This window comes from Diceros bicornis, chromosome 26 (genome assembly GCF_020826845.1).
Source record: "Diceros bicornis minor isolate mBicDic1 chromosome 26, mDicBic1.mat.cur, whole genome shotgun sequence".
Classification (NCBI taxonomy): Eukaryota; Metazoa; Chordata; class Mammalia; order Perissodactyla; family Rhinocerotidae; genus Diceros; species Diceros bicornis.
The window spans coordinates 5,367,383-5,383,114 of NC_080765.1; the positions used below are offsets into that span (position 1 = coordinate 5,367,383).

General features: G+C 40.1%; 1 protein-coding gene across 4 annotated transcripts in view; it reads left to right on the forward strand.

Annotated features, from left to right (window-relative positions):
* ZCWPW1 (zinc finger CW-type and PWWP domain containing 1) overlaps window positions 1-15,732 on the forward strand; it is a 36,429-nt gene that overhangs the window by 1,632 nt on the left and 19,065 nt on the right. Inside the window, exons 2-10 of one of the 4 annotated variants that reach the window (XM_058569153.1) lie at window positions 909-1,011; window positions 4,746-4,801; window positions 5,573-5,826; window positions 6,268-6,346; window positions 7,179-7,296; window positions 7,591-7,748; window positions 7,959-8,081; window positions 14,234-14,350; window positions 15,102-15,222. In XM_058569153.1, the coding sequence (XP_058425136.1) occupies window positions 4,777-4,801; window positions 5,573-5,826; window positions 6,268-6,346; window positions 7,179-7,296; window positions 7,591-7,748; window positions 7,959-8,081; window positions 14,234-14,350; window positions 15,102-15,222 (995 nt within the window). In that variant the 5' untranslated portion in view covers window positions 909-1,011; window positions 4,746-4,776. The remainder of the gene's footprint in view (window positions 1-908; window positions 1,012-4,745; window positions 4,802-5,572; window positions 5,827-6,267; window positions 6,347-7,178; window positions 7,297-7,590; window positions 7,749-7,958; window positions 8,082-14,233; window positions 14,351-15,101; window positions 15,223-15,732) is intronic. The other 3 variants (XM_058569156.1, XM_058569157.1, XM_058569154.1) reach the window with 3 other exon arrangements.

Genomic DNA, 15,732 nt, shown 5'->3' on the forward strand with positions numbered 1-15,732 from the left:
TGTGAAGACATTCTAAACAGGGGGAGGTGGGAGGAGGATTAATGCTTTTTGAAAAATATTGACAAGACTGAATTAAGTTATTTAGCTAGATCAGTTCTCAGACATTTTGGTCTCAGAACTCTTTTATACTCTTAAAAATTATGGAAGACTTCAAAGATTGGCTTATTTCTATTGATATTAATATATTAGAGATTAAACAAAAATTTTAAACATTTATTAATTTTAAAATGATAATAAAATAATTACATGTTAATATAAATAACATTTTTATGAAAAATATATTTGCCTAAATGAAAGAAAATTTAGTGTGAAGAATGGCATTGTTTTACATTTTGGCAAATCTCTTTCATGTTTGGCTGAAGAGAATACAGCTGGGTTTTCATCTGTTTTTGAATTCTATCTGTTATGATATCTTGTTTTGGTTGAAGTATATGAGGAAATCCAGCCTAACACAGATAAGTAGCTAGAAAAGGGAGGGGACCCCCAGGGGTCCCCCAGGATCACACTTTGAGAACCTCTGAGCTAGGTGATTTCATCTTAAAATCAGTGTGATGATTTCTAGCGTTCTAAGTGTAGGAAAACTGTCTATTTTTTGGAACACCTCATTCACCTCCCCTTGGTTCCCTTTATCAGTTATTTCTGAGTTCTTTTCTCTTCCTTATTCACTCCTCTTTCTTATGTTGAGTGGGTAGGATCTGGTTTATGGAACTTTCTTTTATTTTCATATTTAAAGCTTTATTAGGTGTTTTTTTTCCTCTTTCTCATCTAAGGTAAGAAAAGAGAAGTTAAAATGTCAAATGTTACTCCTGGGTTTAGAGCCCATAGTCATTTAGTAGCTGATCAGTTGAAAGTTGGTGGTATTTTGTATATTTATTAACTCTTTTTAAAAATTTTTCCCTCTGAACTAGATTTCAATATTTGTTATTGTGAAAGAAAATAGTTTGTCTGAAACAGAGGAGCAGACACTTGAGTTGTCAGTGACTACCTGGATTTCCCTTCTCTGTTGATCAGGTTAGAGATTTTCTTTAAAAGTAATGTGCTTCTTCACACCCCCACTCTAAATTAAGGGGAACTATTATACATCACTGCTTATAGATTTACTACATCTCATTAATAATCCACATTAATTATACAACGATCCACCAATTTTATCCAGTTGGTTGGGGCTCCAGTAACGCACTTTGGCCTAGAGAGGTCAGTGTAGGTTTAGATAATGATTTGAAACTAAATATTGGAAAATGTTGCATTTTTAGGTTGATCAATATACTCTTTTTATTATACTTGAAGAACTTAAAATTTAAAAAATCACTGTTGAAGTGGTAATATATGTATGTTATAAAATGCTAGAGATACACAAGGGGATACAGTAAAAAGCTCCCTTCACACCCAGCCACCCAGTTCCACTCCCAGAGGCATTTTTGTCAGTTTCTTGTATATTCTTCTAGAGATAGTTTATGGATATATAAGAATATTATGTATATGTACATTTTTAAAAATTGAATGTTGCCATCTCAAATACACTAATTTTCATTTTGCTTTTCTCATTTAGCATAGCTCCTCTTGTAATTTAGTTTACCTTCATGGGGACTTCTCATGATCATTTTTGGTATTTCGGAGTCTGGGAGAAGATATATGGCCAAATTAATATTTCTTTTGCAGCCTAATTTTATTCAATGTCTAGCTTCTATTTAGGATTAACATAAAGAAGGAGACCAATTTGCTGCAATGTTTCTCCTCTAATTTTCCATTTGTCTTTTTTCCTGGAGCAAATAAGTTTGAAGGTTGGTGGTGATGAATTAAGATGGAAACAGTGAGAAATGTTCTCCTTGATATAAAGGAAAAGTAGTTACTGCAGAACAACACATCTGAATTATTCACATTTATAGAATTAAGAAAAGGACAGAAAAATACCAAAAGATAATTTAAAAATACTTTACGTTCAGCCATGCTGTGACCACGCTAAGTCAAAACCCCAACACCTTTTGAATTTATCTTGAGATCTAGAGGGAGGAACTCTACACCCTGAACAACTGAGTTTTTACTATAGCCTGGCCATTTGAGGGTCTTAAAATTTTCAGATCCTTTAAGGGGAAGTATATATGAACCAGAAGATCCATTTTACGCTGCTTTTGGGTCTCTTTATAGTGGAAAATGGCACAGTTGGAAGATTGAGTTTCAGGTGTAGGGCCTTCAAAGTACTCAAAACCAGCAGCCAGAAATAAGATCATTGAGAAGAATAGACATGTTTTTAGTAGAGTTTACAAGCCAAAGGCCTGGGTTCATGTTGGCTCTACCATGTATTAACACTGAGGCTTTGGGCAAACCACTTAACCTCTTTTTGCATATTTTTTCATCGGCAGAAAGGGGAGACGGTACTTTATGATCTCTAGAGATCTTCCCAGAGCTACAATGCTTGTTATAATTGTTACAAAAATAAGAATGGCTTATATGCTCTAAGACTAAAGAATACTGAGTAGAAGGGTTGTAAGAAGCTTAAGCTGGTAAAACAGAAGGCAGTTCTCTTCTAACAGCTGGGTAGAAATAATATCAATAGTGGAAAGTGTAAATTGGAAAAATGTATAAATTATTGGAACATCACAAGATGAGTCTTGGCACTCTGCTGGGCCGCAAATGGCTTATAGCTGTGGATATACTAACCTCTTCAGCCTTTGTGCGACTGGAGGACCCACAACTCTAACCCCTAAGTTACCTATGGCTGTGAACAGCCCGGTCCTGTCACTCCAGAGTACCTAGAAATATAATTTTCCTTGTGTTTCGATGTGTACTTTTAGTGGATGCTTTTCATGTGTGTGGTGACCTTAAAATGGTTGTGAAGCACTGAACTAGACTATTGGGATGTAGCATAGCACAGTTAATAGCACAGACTTTTAAATCAGACAGATTCTAATCCTGATTTTACCACTTGTCAATTACTTAATATCTCTAAATTCCTCTAAGCTTCAATTTCCCCAAGTGTAAAATGGTATCTATCTCATAGATTTATTGTGAGAATTAAATAAGATGACATATGTAAAGGGTAAAGAATAAAGTCAGTGTTCAGTAAGTATTAACCATTATTATTAGTCACAATTTTGGTACTAATAATGAAGCATATTGATGTAGTGTAGAATATCTGTGAGTAGATAGCTACAAATGAACTATGGATATAGAGTGAAGGTGCTAGATTCTTATTACTAGCTTCTCTGGGGATCTCTGGGGATCTCTGATTTCTGAGCCATGAATAGAGATTGCTAGAATCTAGCACATTGGGAAATGTACTGGACTCGAAGATCCAAGTAAAGGAAAGATATACATTACAGTAACGTTAAAAAAAGGAGTTCTCTACACACAGGGACCTCTGAATTAGGTCAGAGAATTGCCAGATTATTTGTGTTTTAAGCATTTAGGAGAACCTAGTGAAATGAGGTTACCCTCTGAAGAAAACTCTCACTCTTTAACTCCCAGGAACGTCCATACCCTACTACTACTACTTACACTTCCATCTGTTAAAAACAAGACAACAGGCCCCAAATGGAGTTGCTTATGCTAAGCCCCACATCGCCAAACCCAGACTTAACTTAAATTATAGTTTTGGCTCTCCCAGAAATGGAATCTTAAACCAGTCAATCAGGAATCGCTTGCTCAGCTCTAGTTAGGTAATCTGCCTGATAGACCCCTGGCATCCTCTAAAGGAAGGTAACCGGGCAATAACCAATCCACTTTTCTCCCTAGTATAACTTCCTTGTGTCTGCTCCCTTCTGCTCCCTTCCGATTCATAAATCGTTGAATGAAGCCAATAAGATCTTCAAAATTTACTCAGTTGAATTTTGTTTTTTAATACATCACTACCACTGCCGAGTGCTGACGAGTACCTACCTCATGTTGGACGTGGTTCTAGGCACTTCAGACGCTAAGGATGGTTGCTAATCTTTTTTTTTTTGTGAGGAAGATCAGCCCTGAGCTAACATCCGTGCTAATCCTCCCCTTTTTGCTGAGGAAGACTGGCTCTGAGCTAACATCTATTGTCAATCCTCCTCCTTTTTTTCCCCCAAAGCCTCAGTAGATAGTTGTATGTCATAGTTACACATCCTTCTAGTTGCTGTATGTGGGACGGCCTCAGCATGGCCGGAGAAGCAGTGCGTCGGTGCACGCCCGGGATCCGAACCCGGGCTGCCAGTAGCGGAGCACGCGCACCCAACCGCTAAGCCACGGGAGGGCCCGGATGGTTGTTAATCTTAACAGTAACTCTCGTTATTCCCTGATATGTAATTGGCACTGCTGAGGAGGTAGAAGTGTAGTCAAGAAGGCAGAAAGTTTAGTTCAGGGGTCCCAGGCAAAGAGATCCTGAACCCAAGAAGAAAGGGGAGAGGGGCCGGCCCCGTGGCTTAGCGGTTAAGTGCGCGTGCTCCACTACTGGTGGCCTGAGTTCAGATCCCGGGTGCACACCAACGCACCGCTTGGGCGGCCATGCTGAGGTGGCGTCCCACATACAGCAACTAGACGGATGTGCAACTATGACATGCAACTATCTACTGGGGCTTTGGGGAGAAAAAGGGAAAAAAAGGAGGAGGATTGGCAATAGATGTTAGCTCAGGGCTGGTCTTCCTCAGCAAAAAGAGGAGGATTGGCATGGATGTTAGCTGAGGGCTGATCTTCCTCACAAAAAAAAAAGGGGGCGGGGAGAGAAAAAAGTTTAAAATCATGTTCAATCAGAGTCATAGCAGTTAATTTCTTTTTTCTAACAGAGGCACAAAGAAGGTGTAGCTTCTGAGCTGAATGATGACAACATTGCAGAGTAAAGGTGAGTCGAGAGTGAGGGAGGCTCACTTTATGTATTTCTCTCATTTTTCCTTTCTTTCTCAGCTCTTGGTCATTTGGACCAAGGGTACCAGATTCCCACTGAAGCTCAGTTCACATATATTTTGTGTCCACTCTGTTAAAGTTACTACTTTTCGCGATACTTTGAGTGAAATATATATGATTTAGAAACAGTCCTGCTCAAGGAATGTATGAACTCATAGGGAGAGAAAAGATGTTTAAATATCTAGAACATAAATTTGAATGTGGCAAATGCCACCAGACAGGTACAAATTGTTATGGAAGCTCAGAAGAAAGAGATATTACTTATGCCTGGGAAGATCAGTACAGTTTCATTGCATCATTTGTAGATTTTGACTAGTTTTTTTTTTTCAATTTCTCTAATTTCCCATAAAATTTTGTCCAAAGTTACAATGAGCAAATTTAAAAAATTTAGCGTTTGAATAATTCAGTTTCCTGCATGCTTATATTTATCACCTTTGCATGACTCAGTGGTTCCTAAATCTGGAAGTACATCAGAATCATCTAGATAGCCTTGTAAAATCACAGATTCCTGGGCCTCACTTCAAACTACTTCATCAGAATCTCAGGGCAGGGGAGGTGGGAGTGGGTGAGGAGAGGCCTAGAAATCTGAATTTGTTAAAAGCTTTCTCCAGATAATTCTGGTATGGCCAGTCAGTGGGCACTGTTTGGCAGTCTCTGTGTTAGACTCTATGTTTCATAAATTCCATTTGATGATCAAATTTCTTTTTAGAATATGGGAAAGGACCAAAGAAAACCTTTGCCCCACCTGCACAAAAATTGCATAGCCTGATGCCCTGTAGCTCCAGCTCACCCAAGGAGGAGACCCTGGGGATTAGTGCCTCAGAGACAGAGGACAAGCCAAGCCTGCCAAAGGCCAGGTTAAAGAAGAAGGAGAAGAAAGCAACCACAGAGAATAATCCAAGCAGTGGCCAGGAGAAAAAAGGAAAGGCTCAAGACAACAAGCAAGCAGAGAAGAAAGAAAAGGTGTCAGTGACATTGATAAGCTCTAGTGGGACAGGTTCTCCTCGTCACCCAGCCTAGACAAACACAATCATTTCATGGTGGGGAAATTCAGCCTGTACTTTCAGTTTTTTTATTCCTTTCTTGGGGCTTCTATTTTCTTCTCAAAGAGGTCAAAAATGTTTTGATGAAAGCATTTAGCAGGAAATAATGGGTAGATAGAGGTTAAGGTGGAATGGAGGTGAGGGTAGAAGTAGACAGAGACTTTATAAACTTTTTGCTTTTCTTTGACTCCTTTATTCCCAGGAGATCTGGGATAGAGTTTATGGAATCCTGAGATACATTGACTTCATGCTCTCAGCCTTGTGAACTTATTGCCTCATCTAAAGGAGGCTTCCCAGACTGGTCAGAGAGGAGAACGGGGGAAAGATGAGTGGTTTTCCTTGTCTACCCTTGTCTCTGCAGGAAAAATCAAGTCTTACCAATGCAGAATTTGAGGAGATTATCCAGATTGTGCTACAGAAGTCCCTCCAGGAGTGCTTGGGTATGGCTTATAGTGAGAGAAAAAGAGTTTAAGTTAGACAAAGAAACTGTTATTTGAGGAAGAGAGTAAGTTGACAGCTTCTCTCTTTCCCTCCCTCTTCCTAAGTAACTATATATTAGATGGGACTTTGAAATATTTTTAAATACTTCATCTTCTATCAACAGGATTATAGCTAAACCACCTTAGACAGGGGTTACAGACTTTTAGAAAAGTAGATTAAACTGACTTCAGAATATAAATATAGTCTCATCTAGATTTTTAAAATGTAATTTAAATTCATTTTTATATGTTTACAATCTACTCAAAAAAGATAAATTGTTTTTCCCAGATTTGAAGAACTTAGTTTCCATCTATCCTTGCATATTTCTTATATTTCTGTTTCCAATACTGTTTTAACATATGCTCAGGGATTTGATTTTTAGAATAAAGAACTCTATAGTGTAGGCCCTGAGGCCTTCTCCATGAGGCTAAGGAGAATGGTCTGGCATTTTCAGCTATTCTTAGGTGTACTTCTACTCCTAGGGAAAGTTTGTGGAACAAATGTTACAAAACGCAGTACATAAAATTTATGTTATGGACACAAAAGAAAATTAACGTTACCTAGCTATCCTTGAATGAGGCAGATCAATCCGGAAAGGCTTGCAGAAAGATATAGATTTGTAGTTTTCCTGAGAATTTAAGGACTTAAACTTCTATGATATGACAAAAGTCCAAAGGTAGGTTCTTCCAGGCAACAGGTGAGAGACATTTTAATGGAAGGTTACGGTTTGGAAGTAATGGTGTGGTTATCTTCTTTAATAGCTTCTCTGCTTATGGTATTTTGTTTTGGGAGGGATGGGATCTAGCCTTGATTTTCCAGAGATTTCCTGTGCCCAGCCCATAAGATGTACCCAATTAGACAAGGAACCAGGAATTGCTTCTTCTACTGCTGATAATGATAATGCTGATGGGTAAGTTTATCCCAGTGAGGCAAGTTGATCATAGGGTGGACTTAACATTGGTACATGGTAATCTACCTATTTAGTCATTTTTCATATCTCTATAGATTTCTCTTGGCTCAGGAAAGATACATGTTTGAATTGGGAAAAATAGGCAAGTAGATGGATAAAATGACCTCAGGAGGACTTAGAAGCCCCAGATTCTTCTATCCTCCTGACTTTTATCCTTGGGTTTTTTCGAAAGAAGGGTACTGCAAATTGCTTCTTTTTACCTTTTCAATAAAAAAAAAAAAATCTTGTTTTCAGAGAGATGGTAATGGTACCTCGTATTCTAGAAATTTCAGCTTCTCAGGAAGATGGAATAATCCCTGAGATAAAGACATCGAAGCCAGGCCAGCCAGATCCTGCACCCTCTGAAAAGAAATTCAATAGACTCTCCTCAAGCAAAAGGAAGAAAGAAGCTCGTAAGTGTAACCAGATATACTTTGACAACTGACTCAAGTTATTACTTCACGAAATTAGGGAAAGGAATAGTGGGCAGGCTGAGAATTGTCAGCCCAAGGCTGGAAACTATTAGGCTATGATTCTTCTTCTTTCTTTCACTGGCCTTTACTATCTACAAAGAATCTCTTCCTCATCTCCCTACCCTACAATGTTTTGTTTTATCTTCCCAGAAGATGAGAAAATGGAGAAAGCCCAAAGTGGACATGACCACAGACAGAAAGACCAACTGAAGAAAGCAGTTCAGGATAATTCTCAGATCAGAGACCAACAAAAAGGAGAGGGAAGTGGTTTTGGTGAGTTCAGCCATGGTTTGGAAAACTTACTTAGGCTTGAAAATTGGAGATGGAGGGGAGAGGCAAAGGTTAGGATGTTAAAAGAAATTCTGCAAAGATTATAATTTATCTCTCACAGCTATTTGTTAGAGGATATACTGCTGAGGAAGAGAGAGAACGTTTTCATTCATTCAGTATTCCTTCGTATAATCCATAGTTGTTGGGTGCCTCTAGGAGGTGCTGAGTAAATGCAGAGGAAATGAATATAAGCCTGCCATAAGGGATATAGGCTTGTGGGGAAGGCAGACAAGAAAGCTACAAGTTGGGAGTAGACCAGGAAAAGTTTCCAAGAAAAGATATTGCTTGACTCAGATCTTAAAGTATAATTTAGTCAGGCGAACTAAGGTGGGAATGGAGGTCAGAGGGATAATTATTGGCAAAGTTATGGAGGAGGGCTAATGGTTGTAGCTTTTGGGTATGTTGGGGGTTGTAGGAATAGGGGAGATAAGACTAGAGGCATGCAAGGGCCAGATCATAAAGAGCCTTACATGTCAACCTAAGGAATTTGGATTTTATTTTAAAGGTAAAGAGAACCATTGACATTAAGTAGGGGAAACTTGACAAGATTTGCATTTTAGAAAGCTCCCCTATGCTAGCATGGAAGATGGATTGAAGGAAGCAAGACTAGACCCATAGAAATAGTGTCCAAGCAAGGAAGATAGTAGCAATGAAAAGGAGGAGACAAATTTGAGATCTTTAGGAGGCAGGATCAATATGATATGATTGCCAGTTGGATATGAGAGCTGAGGAAGAGGGAGGCCTCTAGGATGATCCTGTTTTCTGGCATGAGTGACTGAGTGGCTGAAAGAACTATGACCTGAAATGGAGTATGTAGAAGAAAGAGCCAGTTTCAGGTGATGAATTCAGCTTTGGACAAGTTAGGGGGTCTATGATGAGATTTAGAGCTCAAGAAAGAGATCTGGGCTGGAGACAGATTTGGGAGTGATCTGTATCAGTAGGAATGGGTGAAATTTTCTAAGAAGAAGGTGTGGAGTGAAAAGAGAAGAGCACTGAATAAAAACCCCCTGGGGGAACGTAAAGTTTAGGATTGAACAGAGAAAGAGCTGCCCAGGGAACAACTAAAAAGAACTAAGAGAAAACTCAGAAAGGCAGGAGGAAAACTAGGAGAGTGTGGTATCATAGACGCCAGGGGAGGAGGAAATTTCAAGAAAGAGGGAGTGTTTAGCCTTGTCAAATGCTACTGCAGAGACATCAAAGAGGATAAAGATTTGAAAATGCTCACCGGATATCACAATTAGGAAGTCATTAGTGTCTTGAGTAGAGCAACCATATGTGTTGATAAGGGTGAATGACAGATTATAGTTGGTTGAAGAACAAATGCTTTTTTCAATTAGTGTAGATGTGAAACTAGGAGGGAGAAAATGGTAAATAAAGGGGAGTGGGTATAGAGTTGAGGGAAAGTTTTTCTTTTTTTAACTTTCTTTTAAAAGAAAGAGGCTTGACCTGTGTGCTGCATAGGCTGAGGGTGACCTCAGTTTACATGCTGAGGGAAAATTGTTTATAGAGAAGGAGAGATTAAAGGGAATGAGGAGAGAACCAGAGGGTTTATTCTTAGTCAGAAAGGACACCTTGACTTTTGAGATTGGATGGAGGAATGATAAGGACGGATATAGATTGATTTATTCTTTTAAGAATAGTTATTAATGCCTTATCCTATGTGCTGGAAATACAGTGGTGAAAAAAATAGATAAAATCCTTGGCTTCATAGAATTTTTGGTTTCCGTGTGTTAGATAGTAAATAAATATATTATATGAAAAAAACTTGGTTAAATTGGGAAATTTTAAGACGAGAAATAAAATAGATCATACAATATATTAGTATGTTTAAAATTTTGAAAATAAGTAGACTTAAGAATCTAGAGGAAAACAGTCTTGTGCCGAAGAAACAGAACCCAATGTATAAGGAACAATGGAATAAACAGTCAGCTAGTGTCTAATATGTATGTGTGTATGTTTATAATTTTGATTAGAGAAGCATAATATGGTTTGTACATACTTGAGAGAAAATTGTAAGAAGACTATGCAGGCACCAAACAAGATAATGTTACCGCCCAAAGGGGGTTCGTCTGCCCACCGCAAGACATGCCAGTAGTCAAGAGGCAGGGTGGTAGGATAAAAAGGACTTTTTATTACAGCTTGCTAGCAAGAGGGAAGATGGCTGACTAATGTCCAAAAAAAAAACCATCTTCAGGGGGCACAAAATTTTATGGCAGTTATATAGGCTGATGAGTTATAGGGGAGGGGGTTAGGAATGTTGACCTTCTGGTGTTACAGACTGGGAATGCCACACCAGATCTTTCAGTTTTCATTGATGACGGCTATCAGCATAGACTCCTTGTTCAGTGATCATCACATTCCTAAGGAACTCAAAAGAACAAAGTTATCACCTTATCGCAGCTGGGAGGTACATTACAAGCAGGGGTTGTAAAATCTACAGAGCAGTTAGATCTCCTGGAGGGTGCATATCCAACTGGGTTAGTTTGTCAGAGGTCATTCAAAGTTATAGTAGGGTTTCTTTTCTACAGTAGCTTCCCTCATGTCAACCTTGTCTTGAGCCAGTATCAATAGTCCAGGGCAATAAACTGCTCCTCAGGTTATATGACATGGTATTATAAGGAGCTGGAGGTATAGGTCTAATTTGGGCAGTCAGGTGATCTGGTTGTCCTGTACCTCTCAGTATTAGGGCAAGGATTGGATTTTAGACTGGGAGATGGAAGTTCACTCCTTTGGCAGTACTTGTGAGTGGAATTGTGATTGTAGTGAATGTGTAAGCTTCTTGCTATAAATGAACCACTCTTCCTGTTTCTTACAGTTGTCAAGGAGAGGTGAGTCCTCCTGGAGTAGGAAGTAGAAATAGGAGTATCCAATAAATACAATTTGCATTAAGTACTGTGAAGAAAAAGAAAAGAGTGTCATAAGAGGAAGTGATGGAGACCTAATTAAGATTGGAACAGTCAGGGAATGCATTTGTAAGGAAATAACATTGAAGCTGAGACCTGAAGGAATAGTAGAAGTTAGCCAAGTGAAGAGAAGGAGAAAGAGTTTTAGGTAGGGTGAAGTCTGGCGTATTCCAGGTACTAAAAGAAAGCTAGTGTGATTGGAGTTCAGAGAGCAGGGGAAGCAAGGCAGGAAAGTGGCTCTGGATAAATGTAAAGAGGTAGGCAGTGGTTAGATCAAACACCACGTTACAAAGTGAGAATGTTATCCTAAGTGTAGTGGGAAGCCATTGGTGGGTTTTAACCAGGGGAGTGACATCATCAACTTAATGTTTTAAAAGGTCCCTTTGGTGATTAATTGGAGAATGGAATATGGGGAGACAAGAGTAGACCAGTTAAGAAGTTAGAGCTAGGATTAGGTATTTTGGTGATTTGGATTAGGATGATGAAGGTGGAGACAGAGAAGTGAATGGTTTTAAGGTATGTTTTGGATGTAAAGTTGTTAGAACTTGGTAATGAATTGGATATTGGGGGGTGAGAGAGAGGAAAGGGTATGTCAAAGATGATTGGCTTCTGGCTTGAGCAGTTATGTGAAAGGAGGTGGGAAAAAGTGGAGGAAGAGCAAATTGTGGGATCAGGTTGGGACCCATCAGGTTTGAGATCATTGTGAGACATTCAAATAGAGATGTCAAAGAGCACCATGGCTGTAGGAATCTAGAACTCAGATAGGAGGCTGTTAGTATACATCTGTGTATTGTCAGGTATGAAAATGGATTCCAAAGCTATGGGAATGGGTGAGCTTGCCTCAGGAGAAAATGTAGTATGGGGAGTGAAGACCTATGATTGAGCTTTGGAACCCCAACATTTAGAAATTGGGTGAAGAAGGAGAACCTAGTGAAGGAGACTGAGGAGGGAGCTGCCAGAAAGATGAGAGGGGGAAACAGAGAATGAGGGATCACAGAATCCGAGAAAACTAGTGTTTCAGAAATGATCCGTCAACTGAAATGCTCTTAATGTGTGTCTATGACATCATCTTCATTAACATAGAGCGACACTGGGAGCCTCAAACACAGTTTTCTGGAGCACATCATTTTTTCTTTCTAAGTTGTTTGAAAGGAAACTTTGAAGAACTGTATGTTGCTGTCATTGGAAATTTCACCCCAAGCCACAAATATCTAGTTCTATATCATTAGAATGATTTTTTTCCCACTCTTTTTCTCGTGAATATTCATTATTTTCACAACCAATCATTTATTTTGTTGATCTGTGTTTACTTTTATGGTCCCGGCCCCTTCTCCCACTCTTTTTTTCTAGCCTTGGTAGGTCACCTCTATAAATATCCAAAACTATCATTGGCAACTGTTGTTTCAGACTAATATGTTATTCCCAACCAGTACTTTGTTCTTCAAAATAAAGTAATTGAGACAGCTACCCATAATATGAGATATTTTGAAAGGACCCAAATGTAGTCAGCTGCTTTTCTGAGGGATGATTTCAGTGGGATGGAGGGGCATCCCTTATGGTCAGGCATTTAAGGTAATTTGACAGTAGGAGAGTGAACTTACTAGAGAAACATATTGGTTGATATTAATTGTGAATATATAGTGTGTGTGATTTTTCTCTAGCAACTCTCAATTGAATGAGTATAGACACAGAAAAGGTAGAGTGGGCTCATTCAGGGTTGTGTTTTGCCAGCTGGGTGGGAGGAAGGACAGAAGGAAGGGGAGTTGAAGATGTCTGCAAGAGAATCTAAGGAATCAAACCTGAGTAAGTCCAGCGTGAAGAAGGAGATTGCTACTAGATTGAGAGGAAGGTAGGGGCCAGTGGATTGGAGATCTAGATAAAGTAAAAGTTGCAGTAGGGGTCTTTGAGCAAGCGAAGTGGAAGGATGGGGTATTTTTATCAGAGAGGGATGTTTGGATAACTGTTTCAGGGCACTTGGTGGTCCCTGCAGATTACTGGGTGGGGCATGCAGGAGTGGGAGTGGGTTGCTGAAGTGAAGTGGGTTACTGAGGTGGCGTGGAAGAGAAGGTCAAGGAACTCGGATAGTGGGGTGCTTTGTGAGTTACTCTTGTGGAAACAGTGGTTATCTGGAATGAGGGCAGGAGGAGGAGAAGGCTGAACCAGATGTCAGCATCTTTACAAGGGAGATGGGAGGGCAGTGTCGTCCCAGGGCATGGACCTCAAGGGAGGAAAGATTTTTATAGGAGGGTGGATAGTGATGATCTGGAAGGGACAGTGGGGAGTAAAGACGATGCTGACCCCATTTGCTGACCTGAGAGACGTAGGATGTGTGAGAAGGAACTGACTCCACTTGGAGGGCTGTGGGTGGGGGTAGGGTCGGGTAGAGGCAGTGTCATTAGTGTGTCACTAGGTTTCAAAAAGGAGATAGAGGTTCAGAGAAGAGGTTGAGGATATGTGGACCTTTGTTGCTCTTGTCTAGAATTCCAAAGAACACAGTGGTGGAAGGGTTTGGGAGTGAGAAACGAGAGGCCGTGAGGGGCACTGGGTCGACTTAGAAGATGTGGGGATAGAGAAGGGTGGTGATGAGAGTTTAGAAGGTAATAGATAAAAGGAATTCTTGGCTTTTGAACAGGGCCTAAAGAAAATAGTTGATTGAGAAATGATAGATTTTGACTTGTGTCTTTTGGAGGGGGGTGAACCTGGGACTCTTGGTCTCAAAGGCTGCAACTTAGCTATTTGGTGACACGTAAATCAGTTGAGGTTCAGATAGGAACTCTGGATTTTGTGCACAAAAGAGATGCTGGGTAGCCCTTCAAAAGAACTTTTCAGTAATGATATGCCAGCAGAAGACGAGGCACTAGCTAGAAAGATGCCAGGCAACCTTTTTAAGAACTGTTAGTACAGGAAACACTCCTTTCTGCCCTGGGAAGGGGAGAGATGATAGCATGGTATAGGAGAAAGATTGAGATGTGAGACCTGGGTTCTAAGTTCAGCTCTGCCACCAATTTAGACTGATCTTCAGAAAGTCAATTATTTTCTCTGAGCCTTATTTTTCCCATTTATAAGTCAGGGATTGGACTAGTTGATCTCTAAGGCATTGTGATTCTGGCAGAGTGTATATTGATTTTAGTTGGAGTGAAGAAGGAAGAGCATATTTTTTAGTCTCTTATTTCAGTTTTTTTCCTGTCACAGGTCAATGCCTAGTCTGGGTCCAGTGTTCCTCCCCGAACTGTGAGAAATGGAGGCGGCTTCGTGGGAACATTGACCCCTCAGTCCTTCCAGATAGTTGGTCCTGTGACCAGAATACAGGTAGAATGGAGTGGAAATGTTTTTCTCAGTTTTCATTGTTCCTCTCTTTCTTTCCCTGCATGTATCCTTGATAGTAAATATGTAATAGGTGTAGTTTCAACTCCAGGGGTCCTTGTGTTTGGGAGAGAGGAAGGGATCTTCGGTCATATCAAGATGAGTCTGGCATAATGGGCTAGAAGAAGACACTCTGAAGAGTTATGTTGTGCAGATGGGCCTGGAATATAAATGTGTGTTCTGAATGAATTCCATCTCCTTCAGCATTGGTCTGACCCTGTCAATCCTGACTAGATTATTAGTATTGGGTTGGTGGATAGGAAGGGAAATGAGTGATGTGGAGAAAAGCAGATGAGAGAGTTCCAGTGGCTTAGAATTCTAGAATGTTTGAAACTACTTGGAAGAGATTATGATGATCTAGTTCAGCCCAATTATTTTACAAATGAGAAAACAGAGTCTCAGAGAAATTACTGTCATGATGTTACATAGTTGGAAGCAGAGTCAGACAACATGGGCTATAGACAGAAGTTTGGAATCTCTTTCTGTAGAGTCTAAGGAGGCAGCACTCCTACTTCTCCTGGCTGTAGCTGCATTTCCTCCATGGGTTTTTGTTCTTCCTCCCTGCCTGTCTCCCAGGTGCCCTTTTGGTCCCACCTGCTGCATATACCAGTTTCTTCTTGTCATCTCCCCTGCTCTCATCCAGATTTTCACCTTATGAGGCTCTTTCCTCCCCTTCTTCCTTCTCTCTTTTGGGCAGACTTGGAGTATAATCGCTGTGATGTCCCTGAGGAGACCTGGACAGGGCATGAGAGTGATGTGGCCTATGCCTCCTACATCCCAGGATCCATCATCTGGGCCAAGCAATATGGTTACCCCTGGTAGGACACCATGGCATAGTCAGAGAATCCTTCATGAACTTGGGAGTGATAGATTCAAGCAGGGAGAGAAGGAAATGGAAAGCATTTATAATGGAAATGGTACCTGCCTTAGAAAGAGCATGGGGTGAGGGAGAAAATAAAGTAACAGGCTTGGGGGCTTTGACAGAGCATGTTTTCTAGAGGTTTCACAGTAGAAGTGGTGTCTCCCTGGAAAAAAGGATCTGACAGTTCTACCCTGGGTAGGTAGAAAGAGGAGGGTGGCTCCAAGGCATTTTTAAAACATTGTGATATGAGAGATATACAAAGTAAAGAGAACAAGGAAGGTAGGATAGTTTCCTCTTTGATGATGTCCCTAGTCAGAAGATTTAGTTCTCAGGGTTGCCAGAAGGCCTAGAAAGATAAGATTGACAGAGGAGTCTATCTTTGGGATCCTTTGTTTGCAAAATATATTGCCCCTTTCTGTACATGTGTATTGATGAGTTTGTGTTCTGTTCATCTAACCCGTTCTCT